General features: G+C 35.0%; 1 protein-coding gene across 2 annotated transcripts in view; it reads left to right on the forward strand.

Moving 5' to 3' along the window:
• LOC116083205 (cadherin-10) overlaps positions 1-20,069 on the forward strand; it is a 195,277-nt gene that overhangs the window by 160,108 nt on the left and 15,100 nt on the right. For both annotated transcript variants that reach the window (XM_031360005.1, XM_031360004.1), the window contains exons 6-8: positions 6,001-6,188; positions 7,799-8,052; positions 12,883-13,019. In XM_031360005.1, the coding sequence (XP_031215865.1) occupies positions 6,001-6,188; positions 7,799-8,052; positions 12,883-13,019 (579 nt within the window). The remainder of the gene's footprint in view (positions 1-6,000; positions 6,189-7,798; positions 8,053-12,882; positions 13,020-20,069) is intronic.

Consider the following 20,069-nt stretch of genomic DNA (forward strand, 5'->3'; position numbering starts at 1 on the left):
CGAGGACAGCCTGGTCTACAGAGTGAGTTCCAGGATAGACAGAGCTATAAAGAGAAACCCTGTCTCAAAAACACCAAAAGTATCTTCCTTTTGTCTTTTACATATTTATACATTATGGCTCTGAAATGCAATATTCTATGATTCTAGAATATCATACTTCATTAAAATTTTCTGAATTATTTTTCTGGTAAACTAAAACTGTATGAATACCTACTTGATTTCATGTCTTGGGCAGGAAAATTATTAGAACAAAATATCTTATTTCTTAAATTTAGGTAATTATGGGAAAATATGAGAAAGAAAAATTAAAGACAAGTGGGCAGTTTACCAATGTCAAATCTAGAAGAATTGCAATAGGAAATTGTAGTATTCTATGGGATAGAGGGAAAAAACAACCAAAAATTTATAACAAAGTGAAGCAACTTTTCTTGAGGCCAAACTGGTCACTAATAATCTCTAAAATCACAAAACAAACAATAATGGATGGGGTAAACAAAAGCTTTCTTTCATTGAATTGCAAATAATAATGTGAAGCTATAGAAAATCAATGTCACCATCATTCATCCTGATTAATTATGTTGCCTGTGTCACTGATTGATGCAGAGTTTAGGATGAAGATTTTTGATGAGACATAATGATATTTGTACAAACTCAAGACATTTTCCACAAGAAAGCCATCAATTACATAAATTATAAATAAATGCATATTAACTTGATGGAGAAAACTGGCAGGGAGAGAGTAAGCAAGTAATCAGCATTCACTTTCTCAGACACAAGCAACTTGACACCATGTGATGCAGCTAAACACTGTGTAGAGGAAAATGTTGAAAATATTGACATTTAAAAAGTATGCTTTCGTGAAGGGAGAAAGGCATAAAATGCTCTTTTAGAAGTATCAGAGGGCTCAGCAGTTAAGAGCACCGACTGCCCTTCCGAAGGTCCTGAGTTCAAATCCCAGCAACCACATGGTGGCTCACAACCATCTGGAATGAGATCTGACACCCTCTTCAGGAGTGTCTGAAGACAGCTACAGTGTACTTACATATAATAAATAAATAAATATTTAAAACAAAAAGAAATATTCCAAAATGAAAACAAAGGAGGTCAGACCATGATGGTCAAATATCTACTTATTTAGAGAGCCCTTTAAAAATAAGTTAACTAGTTTTGTGGAGTGTGTGTGTGTGTCTGTGTGTTTACAACTTCATGATTTTTTTTTAAAAATTTTGACTCATTTCTAAGGGTGTTGGCTAAGTTTCTTATGCTATAATCTTATGTTTAATACTCAAGTCATTCATTTTTTTCTTCCTTGTTCATAATTGTGTAAAGTAATACACTTCTCTTCCCTGTTGTCCTGTTTTCTCTCTGTACAGTGTGTTTACATTCCTTTAGTGAATCCGTTACAAGCCATTTGGAATTTTCAGCTAACTGTTGTTTGGATTTTTCATTTTTTATTGGGTATTTTATTTTATTTATTTATTTTTTATTAGATATTTTCTTTATTTACATGTAAATTTCTCCTTTCCCAGTTTCCCCTCCAAAAAACAAATGAACAAACAAACAAAAACAACAAGAACAAACCCCTGTTGCCTCCCCCCTCCCCATGCCTGCCACTCTACCCTCTCCCACTTATTGGCCCTGGCATTTCCCTACACTGGGGCACAGAACCTTCACAGGGCCAAGGTCCTCTCCTCCTATTGATGATTGGATTTGCAGTCCTCTACTAAACACATGCTGCCAGAACAATCAGACCCACCATGTGCAGTCCTTGGTTGGTGGTTGAGACCCTAGGAGCTCTGAGGGTACTAGTTAGTTCATATTGTTGTTCATCCTAAGGGGCTGCAAAGCCCTCAGCTCCATAGGTCCTTTCTCTAACTCCTCCACAGGGGTCTCTGTACTCAGTTCAATGGATGGCTGCAAGCCTCCACATCTGCATTAGTCAGGTACTGTCAGAGCCTCCCACGAGATAGCTATATTTAGGCTGGCTTGTCCTTCCTTCAGTCTCTGCTCCATAGTTAATCTCTGCAGCTCCTTCCGTAGGTATTTGGTTCCCCCTTTTAAGAAGGAATGAAATATCCATCTTTTGGTCTTCCTTCTTCTTGAGTTTCTAGTGGTTTGTGGGTTGTTCTTCCTGTATTCCAAACTTCTGGGCTAATAACCCCTTATCAGAGAGTGCATACCATGTGTGTTCTTTTGTGATTGGGTTACCTCACTCAGGATGATATTCTCCAGATCCATCCATTTCCCTAAGAATTTCATAAATTCATTGTTTTTAATACCTGAGTAATACTCCATTGTGTAGATGTACCACAATTTCTGTATCCACTTCTCTGTTGAGGGACATCTGGGTTGTTTCCAGTTTCTGGCTATTATAAATAAATCTGCTATGAACATTTGGAATTTTCTGCTAATCGTTGTTTGGATTTTTCATTTTTTATTGGGTATTTTATTTTATTTTTTACATTTCAAATGTTATCCCCCTTCACAGTTTCCCCTCCACAAGCCCTCTATCTCACTTCCCCTCCTCCTCCCTCTATGAGGGTGCTCCACTACCGTCCCACCCACTCCTGCCTCAGAGACCTAGTATTCGGTGCCTTATTTACATGATATAGAAGTTAATTTTCTATTGTTTTAAAATTTTCAGGTTGTCTTTTCTTCTCATGTTTATGTGTCATGTACAAATGCGTGTGCTTACAATGGGGAAACATTAGCAGATGTGACCATGACCTCAGTTAAAGTCCTGTCACTCCCTAACGTGATCTCTATTTTGTATTGTAAGTGCTTTAACCAATCAGCCACCTCAAAATTCTAGCTGCATAATGTGGACTGCATTGTGGACTTCAAGTTTTTAACCATTGATCCAATTTAGAAAGACATAAGACTTCATAAACTAATTATGAAATTTCTATATAATAGTCAACTACTATATCTAAACTACAAATAAATGTTTATATTTGACAACAAAAGTCAAAAGAACCCACTAGAAATACAATATTGTAAAATGTACTCAAAATCTCTTTCATTTTATACTTTCATGGTTCACAGATGGAAAATAAGTGCTAATCAATAGAATGGTAAAGAGTGCCAGCAAGTTCTGCTTTTGATTATGTTTTTTCATCTACTATACAGTGACTTTATAGTAAGTTTGCATTTAAACAGGTACCTGAAGGAAAGTTCCGACTGAGAAACTGGACTACTCAGGGCTCAGGGCTTTCAGAGGGAAAAAAAGATTAGGAGGAAATAGCATCAGTAGGAGAGGAGCCAATTCAGGAGTGAAATCTTGCTGTTCCTATTGGGATACTGGAAGTACATATAAGGATACATAGAACATCATGGATGAGACTACACTGAGCTCCAAAATTATGTTGTAAAAAAGTCACTTGTAGCATGGTTAGCCTGTACTTTATGGGTACTGTCTAAATATAAGTGAGTACTTACCATTCATGTCTTTCTGGGGCTGTATTATATCACTCAGGATGATATTTCAACCATTTGTTTGCAAATTTCATGATGTCCTTGATTTTAATAGTTGAATAATATTTAGTTGGGTAGTATATCACATTTTGTTTACCTATTCTTCTGTTGTTGTACATCTAGTTTGTTTCCAATTTTTGGCTATTTTAAATAAACTTGCTATGAACATCTTTGAGCAAGTATCCCTGTGGTATAGTGGGGCATCTTTTGGGTATATGTCCAAGAGTAGTATAGCTGGTTCTTGAGGTAGAACTATTTTCAATTTTCTGAGAAACTGTAAATTGATTTCCAATGTGGTTGCAACAGTTTGCACTACCACCAGCAAGAGAGGAGCTTCTACCACAGCTTCACCATCATTTTCTGTCAACTTGTGTTCTTTTATCTTAGCTTGCAGATGCACAGGGATAAAGATGAAGTAGAGATTGAGGGAACAGCCAATGCATGACTGGCTAAAGTTGAGACCCATCTCATGGGAGAGAGACAACCCCTGAAGTTATTAATGATACTCTGCTATGCTTGTAGACAGGAATCTTGCATAACTGTCCGCTGAGAAGCTTCATACACAAGCAGATAGAAACAGATGCAGAGACCCATAGACAACCATCTGGAGGAGTTCAAGGAGTTTGAGGAAAGATAGGGGGATAGAACTAAGCATGCCAGAGGAGTCAAGGATAACACAAAAAGATTTAACACAGTAAGCAAATCTTAGTCCATAGGGGCTTCAAGAGACTGGACCACCAACCAAAGCCAATGCACAGGCTAGACCAAGGTCCCCTACGCATTAGTAGCAAATGTACAGCTTTGTCTTTATGTGGGTCCCGCAACATTTGAAGAAGGGGTGGGGGGATGGGGCATGGCTGTCTCTGTTGCCTGCCATTGGATCCAGTTCCCCTACCTGGACTACTTGGCTGGCCTCAGTTGGAGAGAAGGTGCTTAGTCCTGCTCAGATGTCCCAGGGTGGAGTGATAACCTAGTGGGCTTGCCCTTCTTTGAGGAGAAACGAATGAGGGTAATGGAATGAGGGATTTGTAAGGGTGGAACTGGGAGGAGGGGAGGGAGAAGGGTGCAATTGGGATGTAATGTGAATAAAAAGATAAACTTTGAAAAAAACAACAAAAATGTCACTTGTGCTGAGGCCCCTTTTATAGAATGACACTGCTCCTGAAAGACCACATTTCAAGGACATTTTTTTTTTAATTTGGTGACCTCTATAATATTTGAGAATAATGGGGAAAGAATTTATCATATATGAGTTAATATGAGAGAAATATAATAATAACCTAGAAAATTTTTTAGCCAGAAAAAATATTAAAGGCCTTCTTTACTACACAACTTTCATGGAAGTAACTAAGGGTAAAAGACCTCAAGAAAGAAATACTAAGGCAATACCAGGATAATTTAACATGTCTGGACCTTATTGTATATACTAAAAAGAATTAAGCTTCATGGGCACGTGGGTGCTATAATCAGAAGTGTGCTTGCAGCCAATTAACCCATCAGAAATTATAGTTTACGACCAGGTGTTAAAATATAAATCTCATTAGTGGTAGGGGTGGTTCACGCCAGAAGCATCTGCTGGTACACCAAGGACTTAGATATATCCATGTTTTACGATGAAAGGCTTTTTTCAGAATCTAGTGTATATACTCTGTGGAGGACATCCTTTTATTTCTAACAGAGGCTTCGTTATTTTTGTTGTCACAAATACAAATGAGATCCCTATACGTTGTGACTGATTCTGTGTGGTTCTGAACTGTTTTGATCGCCAGCTAAAGGAAGAGATGTAAATAACTTCACAAAGCATGGAAAAATATTAACTACAAATATTCACTGTGCAACAGGTGATTGGTTCTGAATATGTAAACACATGCAGGTGCCTCTCAGGACCCAGACACAATTGAAATAAAATAAATTAATTTTCAAATTCAGAATTCCTGATACTATTAGCAGTTCATACTATTCAGAATGCCATCTACAGGACAGTACCCATGAAGTCCCACATTTTATTCCTAGTTTTCATAAGTGTACTCAAAGTACTAATATATCAACATCTAATATCTATCATTTTACATGCACTTTACTTTACTTTGAATATTCTCTAAAATATCTCTTTTTTTAATTGGATATTTTCTTTATTTACATTTCCCTTCATCCTGGAAACACTATCACATCCTCCCTCCCCCCTGCTTCTATGACATTGTTCCTCCATTTACCCACCCACTTCCACCTCCCACCCTTAATTCCCCTACACTTGGGCATCTATCGAGTCTTCATAGGACCAAGGGACTCTCCTTCTATTGGTGTATGAAAAGGCCATCTGCTACATATGTAGCTGGAGCCATGTGCACCTTTGTTGATGTATGCACATATGTATATATAAATATACATATATATATACATATACAAACATGTGTGTACATATGTATATGTATACACACATGTGTATATATAAAGTGATATGTGTACATATACACATATATATGGATATGTGTATTAACATTTATACATTCTCTTTGTTCTGTACAGACACCATCCATCTTCGAGTTCTTGAATCCTCTCCAGTTGGCACAGCTGTGGGAAGTGTAAAAGCCACCGATGCTGACACGGGGAAAAATGCTGAAGTAGATTACCGCATTATTGATGGAGATGGCACAGATATGTTTGACATTATAACTGAGAAGGACACACAGGAAGGCATCATCACTGTGAAAAAGGTGTTCAGATTCACTGAAAATGAGTGTCTCTGTTGAGAGAGTAACATTTCACTGTGTACTATTTGCTCTCACATTAACAAGGAAAGGAAACTCCATGGGTGTGTTCAGTTGGGTGTTGCATTATACATAAATGGGAAGGCTCTGCAATGAGAGAGCTCTTTCAACATTTTGAATATATGCTCTTATTTTTAACATGAAACCTGAGATTTGAAAAGAAAACAGGCAAGTTAATATATGTGTAATTATATTTCTTAGCCGTGTTATTAAAAGCTCACTGTAAAAAACAATGTTTTCTTAAAGAGCAGTTAATAACTAATAATGGCAATATATTAACACAGTCAGGGGCATAAAAATAGCTTGCTATCCAGATGTATGAGCCAATAATTAGAGTTGCTAATAAAAAGAGACAGAATGGATTGAAACATAATTTAATTGTTCACATTTTCCCTTCTGCTATATAAATTATTTTTTTCTGCTAACATATGCTCAGTGATAGAATTTAGAGGTAGCCAGGTTTTATTGCAGTTGGCTCCATCATTACAAGGAAAATAAGGCAAATTTCTATTTAAATCCAAATGAAATGTCATGAGAAGAATAACCACTGAGATATTGGTAACTTATAGAATCATCCTGGGATGCTATTGAAGGCAAAGGACACACAACCAATTATTACTCCAAATGTCTAGCAATGCTAAAAAGTCACTTTTTCTCATAACCAGGAAGTAGCAGTAACAATAACTAACTAGGAAGTAGCAGTAATTCACACAGAATCTTTGGCTTTCTTGCATAAAAGAATATGTAGAAAAATTGAGCAAGAAATGTTCTGTGCAATATTTATGCATCAAGGAATTATATTTAAAATATGTGATGTCTAAATTATCTCAATGAAAACCATTCCTTTTATAATACATCACGAAATTGTATTATAAATTTGATTTAACTATTTCTTCCCTCATTTTATAGTATTTTGTTTATCTTAAATGTACATTATAACTTCTGGAGTTTTATGAGAGTTTGAAATCCCATTAAGACTTTATAGTTCCATGAACCCATTACACTGATGGAAATACTTTGACTTTTTTTTTTATTTTTGGCTTTTTGAGACGGTTTCTCTATGTAGCACTGGCTGTCCTGGAACTCACTCTGTAGGCCAGACTGGCCTCAAACTCAAAAATCCATCTGCCTCTGCCTCCCACGTGCTTGTATTGAAGGCATTTGCTACCACTGCCCAGCAACATAGATTTTTTTTAAGTGTACCAAATTTTTAAAATTTAGGAATTGTTGCCTTAAAAGTTGAGGTGTAACCTGTATGTCATCAAATACATGTACACACAGAAGGTCAAAACGAATCAACCCATTTTTTGGATGAAATTACTGCCGTTATTAGATAAATTTAAAGTTCATCCAAATTTCTACCATAATCAAAATATTTTTCTATATTCAAAAGCATTGGACACCAACACTTATTATCAATATTACAGAAATCAAGTCTAATTTTTATTATGTTTTACTAATGAACAAGTTGCAGGATTTTAAAGTCCCGGTGTAACTTCGGAACAGCAGATATCCCATTGCCCCAAATCTAATTAATAATTTTTGCCTTTATACAGCCACTTGACTATGAGAATCGAAGACTATATACTCTGAAGGTAGAGGCAGAAAACACCCATGTGGATCCACGTTTTTATTATCTAGGGCCATTCAAAGATACTACAATTGTGAAAATCTCCATAGAAGATGTGGATGAGCCTCCTGTTTTCAGTAGATCCTCATATCTGTTTGAGGTTCATGAGGATATTGAAGTTGGCACAATCATTGGTACAGTAATGGCAAGAGACCCTGATTCTACGTCCAGTCCCATCAGGTATTTGTCAATATTTAAGATTAAAAGAAGCAGACTTGATTGGCATAGAAGGACCAAGAAATTCTCATTTGTTACAAGAGTTTCTCTGTAAATTCTACCTAATTATGGTTTTCACAGAGTTGAGGGAATGTTTTGATTGAATATCATAAACAACATCTATACCAGTATTACAGTTTTCTAGGTTTTGCTTTTTCCATTATGTTAATGGCTTATATCATATATTTGAATCATTAAAACTTTGACTATTTTGATCACTGATACAGATCAAAGATACATAGTTGAATAAATAGTATTGACAGCATACTCGATCTATAGCTTAAAGGAAAATTTTCTTCCAGTTTTGCTTCATTATTGTGTGTTTTTGATTTCTTTTTACAACTCTTTCAAAATGTCTGGATATTCCAGAAACTGCAGAATAATTTCTGTACTTTCTTTGCTTTTCCTCCTATGCAGTTTTAAAGGCATGTGATGTGGGATTGATGCATAAGAGTGAACAATTGTTCTGGCAGCATGTGCATAGTAGAGGATTGCAAACTAGATCATCAATGGGAGGAGAGGCCCTTGGCCCTGTGAAGGTTCTGTGCCCCAGTGTAGGGGAATGCCAGGGCCAATAAGTGGGAGAGGGTGGGGTGGCAGGCATGGGGAGGGGGAAGGCAACAGGGGTTTGTTCTTGTTGTTTTTGTTTGTTTGTTTGTTTGTTTTTTGGAGGGGAAACTGGGAAAGGAGAAATTTACATGTAAATAAAGAAAATATCTAAAAAAAAGAGTGAACAAGATTCAAATCTTTCATTTGCTTTTTCACTGGTTGATTAAAGAAATACAAATATCTGTGTTCATTGTTCAGCATGAAAACGAGCATCTCCTTTAATCTGTTAGTCTGTTGTGGGTTTGGGATTTCATTCTTCTACCTAATTCACAGAAATCTGAATTTGCATCCATCTGACCCAGACAAGTATGAGTTCAAATGTTTGTTTTGTAACTGCTTAGCGAACTCTTATGAATTGTTCAGCTTTAAAATGGGAAGAACCTTCAGTTTCATGTTTTGTGGGACTCTGAGTGTTCTCAAGTGAACAATTCTGTTTTCTCTGCCAGTCTTCAAGAGTAATTGTACCAGGCAAAACGTAATATATTTCTCTATGTAATTTATTCATATAGTTTATGCAAATATATTTTCTTATATTTATGCATTCCACCACAAGTTATGTACTGGCAGAAAACAAGATAAGTATACATGATGATCATACTGTGCTCCCATCTGCCAACTGAACTTTGCCATAACTGTTTTTTTTTTAAGATGCTTTATCTAAATTTCTATTTCATGGATTTTTCTCTTTAAATTTTCTTAAAATTACTGTTATAGATATTTAACTTTCCCCACTAAATGCTTATATTTTCTCACCAGAGATACAACTGGAGTAGGCAATGCGCTTGATTCCAGCTTTCAAAACAGATTTTAAAATGTGACGTGTTGGTTTTTGCCTTTTGGTTTTCAAAACATCTCATGTAACTCATATTGATCACAGCTGTACAGCATATCCAATGGGGATCTTAAAGTTCTGATCTTCCTGATTCTACCTTTCTAATTCTAAGTCTTCTGGTTCATGCATCCAGACCTAGGCTATGCAGTTCTGGAGTCAAGCCCAGGGCTTTATGTATGCAATACAAGAACCCTGTCTAAATATGATACATTCTAGAAACATATATATACAGTTTTTGAGGGTTAAAATTCAACCAAGAACCATTGTTATAGTTACAAGATGATTCTCAACAAAATCAAATCAGTTTGGGTCTCCATATAAACTCATCATTATTATATTTAAAATCTATCTGTGGGCATTTATCAATAAAGTAAAATGTTAAATGACAATGTTTATCTAAATACTTAGAGGAAAAGTATATTTACATCTGCCAGCTATTATGGTCTATATGACAACGATTTTGCTCCATGATGATTGTAGTATTTTTTGACTTTGTTCTAACTTAGTTATAAAAAATGCAAGCAAATAATCTTAGATGTTATGGTTTAGACAGAATCTACAGCTATGTATCTTATATAAATGGATATATATCTGCTAAACATGCATATTATATATTATGCTTTATATATCCAATGAATTAATCTTTAGGTAGAAACAGAAAATATTTGGAAAAAAATTGCCTTTATTGAATAGGTACAAAATTTTCATCATGTATCCCCATATGTTTACATTATTGTAGGAGTTGTAAGGCATCTGTCAGTGATATAATGGATAGAAATAGACAGTAGTTAGAAAAAGATATTTTGATTTCACTGAGAAAGTAAAGATTTTTCTTTATGTGTTACCATCCATTTAGGTTATATCAGGAGTTGTAAGACATCTAGAGGTAATGAACAGCTTACAGGATATTTTTATGGTTGTGTTATGTGGTTATGCTATCTTATATTTGGGCATCGGCATCTGAGAAATTTGGTGTCAACAGAGCCAGTCTATAGTTATCTCAGTGGCATATTGTATTTATTCAGAAACAATATAGTTATTAGTGTCATATTTGTTGAATGGTTTACATTATACATGGTATGAATTTTGTCAGTTATTGTGGATTGTTTGTGCCATAAATCAAAGAATTTTGTTTAAGTTTATCCTGGAAACAATTTGAAGAAACAAAGTAAAAATTGCCACATAATTTCCCAATAAACAGATAAAAATAAAATTATGCTATGAACATATTTAAATAGACAAATCTGGGATGATGAGATGGCTCAGCGAATAGGTACTCTTCCTGTCAGAATGATGACTATAATTCAAGTCTCAGGGTTCATATGATGGGACAAAACACACCTAGGTTGTTCTCTGATCTTCACATGTTCTGTGGCATGTATACACAAACACACACACACCACACATACACCACATACACACACACGCACACACAAACACACACACACGAGTATAAAAATCAATTTTAATCCAGATTTATGTCTACTTCCAAGTAATAATAATCTTCCACATTATTCAATTACTTTTTCCCTCCCATATACAGTCACCAAACTCAGACACTATTGTAGATGCCAAAAAGTGCTTGCTGACAGAAGCCTGATATAGTTATCTCCTTGAGAGTTTCTGCCTGAGCTTGATTAATACAGAGGAGGATGCTCACAGCCAACTATTGGACTGAGCACAGGGTCCCCAATGAAGGAGTTAGAGAAAGAACTGAAGGAGCTGAAGGGGTTTGCAACCCCATATAAAGAACAATATCAACCAAACAGAACCAGAGCTCCCAGGGACTAAACCACCAACCAAAGAGTACACAAGGAGGGACCCATGGCTCCAGCCACACATGTAGCAGAGGATGGTCTTGTTTGGCATCAATAAGAGGAGAGGCACTTGATCCTGTAAAGGGAATGCCAGGGCAGGGAAGTGGGGGTGGGTGGGTGAGTGGGAAAACATCCTCATAGAAGCAAGTGGAGGGGGAATGGGATAGGGGGCTTCAGGGGGTGAAACCCGGAAAGAGGATAACATTTGAAGTGTAAATAAAGAAATATCCAATAAAAATAAATAAGAAAAACATATACTCAAATATAAAAAAAGAGTAACAATAGCAAAAAAAACATAAATTGAATTGAAATTAGCCAATGAAGTTAGCACTACTCTTATTGTGCTTTATGTATTAACACATTTCAACTTCACATTATACTTCTTCACAAGTAATGCACCGTAGTTTTCCAACATATCACGTAATTCACTACATTATTTTATTTTGATAAGTATTTACAGATTGCCCTCATATTTGGACATATTTTTCACTCAGAGAAGTTTGCACATGAGAGTTAAGAAGTATTCAGTGAGTGTCAGCTTGAATCTCTTGCAGATTGGAGTAACACTGACAGTAGATTTGATAATTTCTTGCCTTATTTCCTGCTTCAAATTTGTAATGAAACAATTTAGAATACAATGTCAAAAGTGGAGATAATTAATACTGGATGGTTTAAATGATAAAGTTGCCAACTACTTCGACTACCATGGACAGTCACAGAAGACTAGGGACAGGAGGTGAAAATTTTTAGTTATTTTTTTATTTGCAAATTATTTCAGGTGTTGTGATATGATGACTTGCTTTATTTGATTATGGCATTCCTGTACTTTCATAAAGATATTTCTGTTTGCTTTGATTAAGCCACCATCAGGACTTATGCTAGCATTATGCTTTCAAATGAAAAGTAGCATGATACCTGATATAAGTTTCTAAAAATAGTTATTTTTCTTCATTTATGAAGATTTTACTCTTCACTGGTGTATTAGAATTTTTATACTGAACTGTTTCAATTATATAAAAACCTTAAGTCATTTATTTTACAATCATACATGTGATTAAAGAACCTGAAGCTAGATCGATATCACAAATCACCAGTTGACAATATTGTACTGATGAAAGCAGTGTTTCTTCCAAGGTTCTAATTAATAAGGAAACTGAGTTTCTAACATTAACCATTTATGTAGTATTTCATCATAAGAAGAGTTGGTTACTGAGTACAGTCGCTTGACAATATAACGACCTGTGACACTACTCTGTGTCCCAAAATACATCCAAATTGCTTGATCTTGTATGGCAACAGGCAATAGTTTAAGTAATGGACATTTGCAGAACTTCTATATCTATGCAAAATAAAATACCAGTTCATGTCTGGAGTAATAAATGTGCATCTGTTTCAGTTGATGAAACATGACATGAACTACATCAGTTCGATAGTTTCCTATAATTTTGAGTAGAGTGTATAACTTTGCATTTTACCATTTGTCTTTGCAAACTATCAATATTATTGCCATGTATTTTCTTTGCTACTTACTTTCAGATTTACATTGGACCGCCATACTGACCTTGACAGGATCTTTAACATTCATTCTGGAAATGGATCACTTTATACATCAAAGCCACTTGATCGTGAACTATCTCAATGGCACAATCTTACTGTTATAGCTGCCGAAATCAGTAAGGAATTATAGTTAATGAATATTTCAATTTTTTGAATAATTTTCTTCCTGCATTTTAATATATTTGTATGTATACTTTAAGTTGAAATAATTCTCTCTATACACATTAAATTTTAATGTGCTTTTTAAAATGACTTTTAAAAATGTCAATTTTTTCATCATTTCCTTTATTTTTAAACTGAGGTACATAGCTAACCATATTGCAGCTATAGTAAAATACTATCTGTTCTCTTTTGGGTATTTTGACATGCGTTGAGTATTGAATTGCCTAAATCTTTTTAAATCTCTAGTGTAGATTTGTTTTACTTTGTTTTTTTATAAAGTTAAGTGTTGTAACAACATCCAGGACATATAAATTTATTATATTTTTCTGATTTTTTTCAAGTTGCTTTTAATATAAATTAGGTTATTTCTTCCTCTTATATTGTGAATTTGAAAGTTTACTGTATTTGTAATATTTTCTTCTAATTGTTTAGCATCATATCACTAGTTCTACTGAAATTTATTCATGTTCTTAATAACAGCATTTACCAAATTCTTTCAATTTTGGTTATAGGATTTCTATACGTATCTTGTAACTCTAGTCTAATGGTCAGAGATTCCCTTAATTTATCCTTCTTACTTTGATAGTGAAGGAAAACTTGCTGGGTATGGCAAGCCTTATCGTGATTGTGATTGGCAGATGTTTTCTAACAGGACAAGAATACTTTACCTTGCAAGTCCTCTTGGCATTTAGCATTACTTCAGAGCTATCTTCAATTTGTCTACTGTATTTGCCTTTACATTTACTTAACATTGCTCTGTGTTGCAGACTGTAATATTCTTTCTTTGTTATGAACTTTTAACCATTTAACTATGTCACAGTGAAATACATTTATGATCATGTAAATTAGAAGATCTAAATTTAGACTCTAAATAATTCTTGAACACGGATAGCCGTGATTTTCCCCAGATTTGGGGAGTTTTCTGATTTTCTTTTACTAAAGAGGTTTTCTACGCCCTCAAATTATAGCCTTCTTCCTCGGGTACACCAGTAAGTGAAATGCTTAAGGGGACCTCTCACTTCTTACATTTTCTCTTTATGCTTTCTTGGTTGTTTGTTCTTTCTGCCTCACACAAGCAATTCAAAATATGTTGTTTTTTTTTTTTTAGCTCTGTTATGTTTTCTTCTGAATAATCTAATCTCTTCCTGAAGCTGTCCACTAATTTTTCTCTCTGACCTTTAGAGTGTCTCTGAGGCTGTCCTGTTTCCTTTCAGATGTGTTGCCTGCCTTAATTCATTTAATTACTTGTAGGGTTTATTCATTTTTCTTGTATTTGTATATTGAGAATGTTTGTATCTTGAGATTATCATCAGTTTATGGTGCTATGTGATGACCTTCTTAATAATTTCCTCTAATAATGAAGCTTGGGGTGGGGGGTATCAGTCTTGGGTTTGATCCACAACACTGTGGAGAAGCTAAGTCGAGGCAGAAGAAAAAGCAAGTGCAAAGATGATGAGATATGAAGAAGTTAGGCACTTCATTTCTCTGTCAAGCAAAATGCAGGGCTGAGTGTTTCTCACTGATGTTATAAAGGCCACGGCTTGTCTTCCAACATGGTTTTTCCTCATGCCACCTGATACAGCAGAGCTAAAATTAGAAAGTAGCAAGTTGCAAGCTCACATGACCACTTCAGGGCAGGATGGAGGCATAGATTGCTTTCAAAACCTTTAAACAAGAATTTATCTTGCTAATATATTTTTATTATCCTCATCTTATGGAACAGTTTGGTCTGTGCAGATGTTTGTAATTTTACAGTCATATTGCCAGAAACGGTAAACTGGGAATCAAATTGATTATTTGATTTCTAGATCTAACACTTAATTCTGTGCTTGCTTTAAAGAAAAAAATCAATAGTTCATCCAATTAGAAAATGGCAAGTTAAAGTCTGAGATGAATACATTTTTAAAATTGCAGCAGATTCCCAAAGAGAGGAATGTTTCACTGTTTAATAGACTGTTGAAAATCATTATGGACCCATATGTGACATCACATGTCCAATGCTCAGAGGGCCAGAAGGCTGTATCAGAGTGGTGCTGGGGAAGCCCTGCCTCAGACTACAAGGATATTATCAAACCCTAAATAATAAATAAAAGAAAAGGATCATTACAAAATTTGAGATGGTGGCACCAGAGCCTTAAATTAAACGTGCAGTCTGTTACACAATGAAGGAATGGAAAAAGCCACAGACCCACTCTTCTGCAAACCTTCTCCCAGTACCCAATCTGTTGCTGAATCAATTGTAAGGCAAAGCAGCTCTGTATAGTTTTAACAAGATGCTTCTACATTCAACTGAGCCATGCTGAGAAACTGCCTAAAAATTCCATACATGTAATATTGAGTCAAAACATCCATCAAGTCAGAGATATTGGAGGCAATTATTACAGACTCAAACCAGGTCTGAGTCACCCAGAGTCTCAGGATTGTGTGAAAAGTCTAGTCAGATAACTTTTTAAAAAGAGTCTAACTAAAATATGTATTGAGCTTCATCATCCTAGCTGGGATCTGAAATAGAGAGTCACACATGCGTTCTCCAAAGACCATGTTTTGTTTGGAGAGTTATAAATGGCAGTGTCAAGTGAGTCCATCAATTTTAAAACACATTATTTTTTCCTATGAGGAAAACTTCTACTTTTCTGTCTTCACCCAGATCTAATGAGATCCAATTTGGAGCTTCTGGAAATCTGATTGTTTGTGCCGCCTGCTCAACTCAAGATCCTTCTTCAAGCTCAGTGAGCTTGGAATTGCATTTTCTATTTCAGATGCTTTGAGAAATTTAACTTCTAAAGCTAGTCGAAGTAATTATGATTCTGTAAAAAGCGAAGCCAATTACTTCTTAAGTGCTAAGCCTATTCTTGCCCTTAAGTGAAATCAGTCTGTAGAATAAGCTCTGGAAATGCCCACCTGCCACACACACGTAGCCAGGGTCCCATTATGCTGTTCTGGGCATTGAATACCATGAGGGTAGAAGGAAAAAACACATACGGGGGGATTGTTTCACTAGGCTTTAAACACTGGTTTGGGGAAATGTGTCCCACCCCAAGCCCTGAACAGGACAGCAGTGTGTGTAAATGAACCTTTTACAGAAGTGTTTCCAGGTCCCGCCTCTAACAGCTTAATTCTACATGGCACAGCAAACCTCACATCATGTGACAAACACAGTCTGACTAGGGTAATTATTCAGTGCATTATTCCATAACATAATTCTTTTCCTTCTTTAAAAAAAAAAAATTCTAAAATGCAAGGTAGAAAATGCAAAACTCTAAATTTAAGGTCACATCTAGTGACTTCATAATAAACTTGGGATTTTTATAACACACAGGAAACCAGAGAGTTCCTATAATTATATCTGAAATCTGACTATTATTCAATATGATAATGCATATATATTATGTATATTGAGAAAAAATCATTCAACTCAGTGCAGAAAACTTTTTTTGAAAGCCACAAGAATCAAGAGAATGATTCAAGCTTGTCTCTTTTTTGGATGACTGAAAAGGCATAGGCAAGCATAAGAATGGCCTTACTTGAGGACATACATCCTGCAAGCCTTTATTGCTCATGCCTCCTTGTTATAGTACAGTTTCCCTGAAGGATTCTGAGGGAGATTCAGGTGGTAAATATAAGCCAGCTGCTCTTCAGTATGATTTTTCCCTGGAATGCTTTATATTTTTATTTATACAAAAGCTGTAGCATCTGCCAGCAGAAAAAGATTAGTGTAAGCACTGTTTTCTGAATAGATGACTCCAGGCCTTATGCTTTATAAAGCACATTCATCCCTGTGGATTTAACTTTTGATTCAAAGAACCTTGAGTTATTTAGAAAGAAGCCTAAGAGTCTTCCTATTGTGTTTGAGAAGGGTCTCAGAAAGCAATTTCTTACCTACGAAACTTTTTTTTTTTGTCTCTTTCAATGCCATTAGCATAATTAGAAAGTGGCACATCGAACATGAGATAATAAAAATTAGTATTTTGCATGTGTCTCACTCTATCAATAGGTAAAACAACATGTTGTAGAAGCATACCCTTTCACTCTTCTCCATAGATGGAGATGAGGGTCCACTCCTATATGCATATACCTCTAAGTATTAGAAAACAATCTAATAGTGAGGGAACTGAAGAACAGCATTTTTTTTCTGTTTTTGTTTGTTCATTTGTCTTATTTTTTTTCTACTTCTTGTCCACATATTCATCAGATCCATGTGAACGGAGGGAAACTGTTAACATTGTTTGTAACATTTTTTATTGTGATGAAAATTAACCTAAATTCCTATGTAATAGAAAGAAATGAACAAGATAGGTTTTGATTCTGAAGGAGATTTCAGTGGTAATGATTTAAACTATTCTGAGGTCCAGTCTCAAAATTGATGCTTTGTTAAAAGATTTTTATCAAATCAAACTCCTCTGAGACCAGACTGATATGTATTTCATAAACTGAGTCAGAGGAAAGGTGGGGTATATTGACCAAAGTCAAAATACATGAATGGTAAACTTGAGAGTCAACAAAAGCCAGCCTGACTCTGGAGCCAAACCCCTCAACTATACAGTACCCTACTCTGCATTGTGTGTATTAAGATTTTGAAAAGTCATAAAGTAAATTCTTTGGGTTAAATATCTAAGAGTTGGGAAGATTCAGGTAAGACTGAAAAGGAGGTTGAGTCTCAATAGTTTTTCGTGACAAGAAAGGAAGGTAATTATATTTCACATTATTCATAATGGTGTGGCCTTTTCTTTATGTTTTAGCCTTATAAATCCACCTGATTAAAAACCAGCTTTTACCTGTATAGGATTATAAATTTAATAAAAACATAGTATATCAAAAGGGTAGTAAAGTCTTTCAAATTTTAATATATACTGCATTTGCATTGAATAACATTTTTTACCTTTATATTTGTAAAAGATAAATATTAGTACTAATTAGTACCCTCAGAGTTCCCAGGGACTAAAACTCCAACCAAAGAGTACACATGGGGGACTCATAGCTCCAGCAGCATATGTATAGCAGAAGATGGCCAAGTTGGTCATCAATGGGAGGAGAGGACCTTGGCCCTGTGAAAGTTCTATGCCCCAGTGTAGGGGAATGCCAGGGCCAGTAAGCAGGAGGGGGTAGGATGGTGAGTAGAGGGAAGGGGGAGGGAACAGGGGATTGTTTTAGACTTGTCTATTTTATTTTATTTTATTTTATTTTATTTTATTTTATTTTATTTTTTAGAGGGGAACCTGGGAAAGGAGATAATGTAAATAGAGAAAACATCTAATAAAAAAAGAAAAAGTCATAAGACAAATATCATTAGTTGTATTTGTAATTATTTTGCCCAGATATTTAAGAATAGTGCTAAACCTTTATTTGCTTTATTTTTCATTTGTCTCATCTTGCCTTTAAATTTTTTACCTTATTATGCTTAAGGACTTGAATTTTACACATTAATATGCTAAATATTGTCTTATGTATATATATATATATATATTATATTTTATTTTTATCAGCTTCCCAAGACACTTCTAATTATCTTTATTATGATCTTTCAAAATCCTTGATTTTTGAAATACACATTTTTATTATTTTCTGTAGTAGCCCTGGTGTGGAATATCACATCAGAATGCTCCTTTCTTTTAGGACATTCTAATCAATCCTGTTCATCCTTCTTCATCCTCCCTTCTCCAAAGCTTCTGAAAACCACCATGGTTCACTCAGTTTCTATGACTTCACTGCTTTCACTCAACGTGTTCCTTCAATCACATGGCACCTGATTCTATACTTGCCTGACTTATAATGATTTCCCCATCCATGCACATTGTCTTCAGATGACTAATTTCATTCTATTTATAATTAATATCATTCTGTTGTGTTTGTACACCTTGTTTTCTCTTTCTAATCCTAATTTAATGGACACTACATTTTGACACTTGTGAATAGCAGAACTGCCTAGAAAATGCAAGGTACAGATTATGCCATTATGAAAAATATGAGGATGGAACTAAGGCTAAGATAAATAGACATGTTTTAAAATTTCATTCATCCATCAAAATCATAAATAAAATTCATATTTCCTTATGACAAATTTAATGGTCTTACTTTCACCACTTTTTTTGATACAGGGTTTCTCTGTATAGCCCTGGCTGTCCTGGAACTAAACTTTGTAGATCAGGCTGTCCTCGAACTCAGAAATCCACCTGCCTCTTGCTCCCAAGTACTGGGATTAAAGACATGCGCCATCACCACCTGGCTAATTTGACTACTTTTTAAAACGATACAAATGTAATGGATACTCTGTTTTTTTGGAGTCATTTTTTATAGAATGGATTGATGTGTAAACTCACTCTTGGCACCAGTGTGATGGCTCAGTAGAAAAAGAAATTTAGTGCCAAGCCTGATGACCATAGTTCAATCTCTGGGTTCCACATGGTGGAAATAAAGAATTGGCTACCACAGGTTATCTTCTGTGTACCACACACCTTGTGGCATGCTTGCATGCACATATATAGACACACATGCACACAAAAATAATGAATAAAAATGAAATAAAACACATAAAAATAAAGTCAAGTTTAAGAGTGACTAATGAATATGTTAAAATATTTACATGATGGTATTTCACTCTAATTTTTCTAATCAGTTCATTAAAATAATTGTTATGTAGTCCCATTTCTAAAAGGAGATTTTAAAGTAGCTATTAGAATTTATTTTTATTATAGAATTAAACAAAGTGGTAGGTTCCAGGTTTTGGTTACCTTGGCCAAGTATCTAATCTATTTCAAAGCGCTTCTTCTTCTCTTCCTCCTCCTCCTCTTCCACCCTCCTCCTCTTCCCTCCTCCTCCTCCTTCTTCTAAAGGTTGTTAAACACAAAAAATGAAGTACCATTGCCATATATAGTAAGGATTTAATAATAATTATGTAATCTCATCTCATAATTGGGTAGTAGAGACACACATATAATTTGAACTCAATTACACTTTATTATACTTTGAAAGAAAAAATTTAAAATAATAATAGTACTCTTATACTT

This window comes from Mastomys coucha, unplaced genomic scaffold, assembly GCF_008632895.1.
Source record: "Mastomys coucha isolate ucsf_1 unplaced genomic scaffold, UCSF_Mcou_1 pScaffold8, whole genome shotgun sequence".
Classification (NCBI taxonomy): domain Eukaryota; kingdom Metazoa; phylum Chordata; class Mammalia; order Rodentia; family Muridae; genus Mastomys; species Mastomys coucha.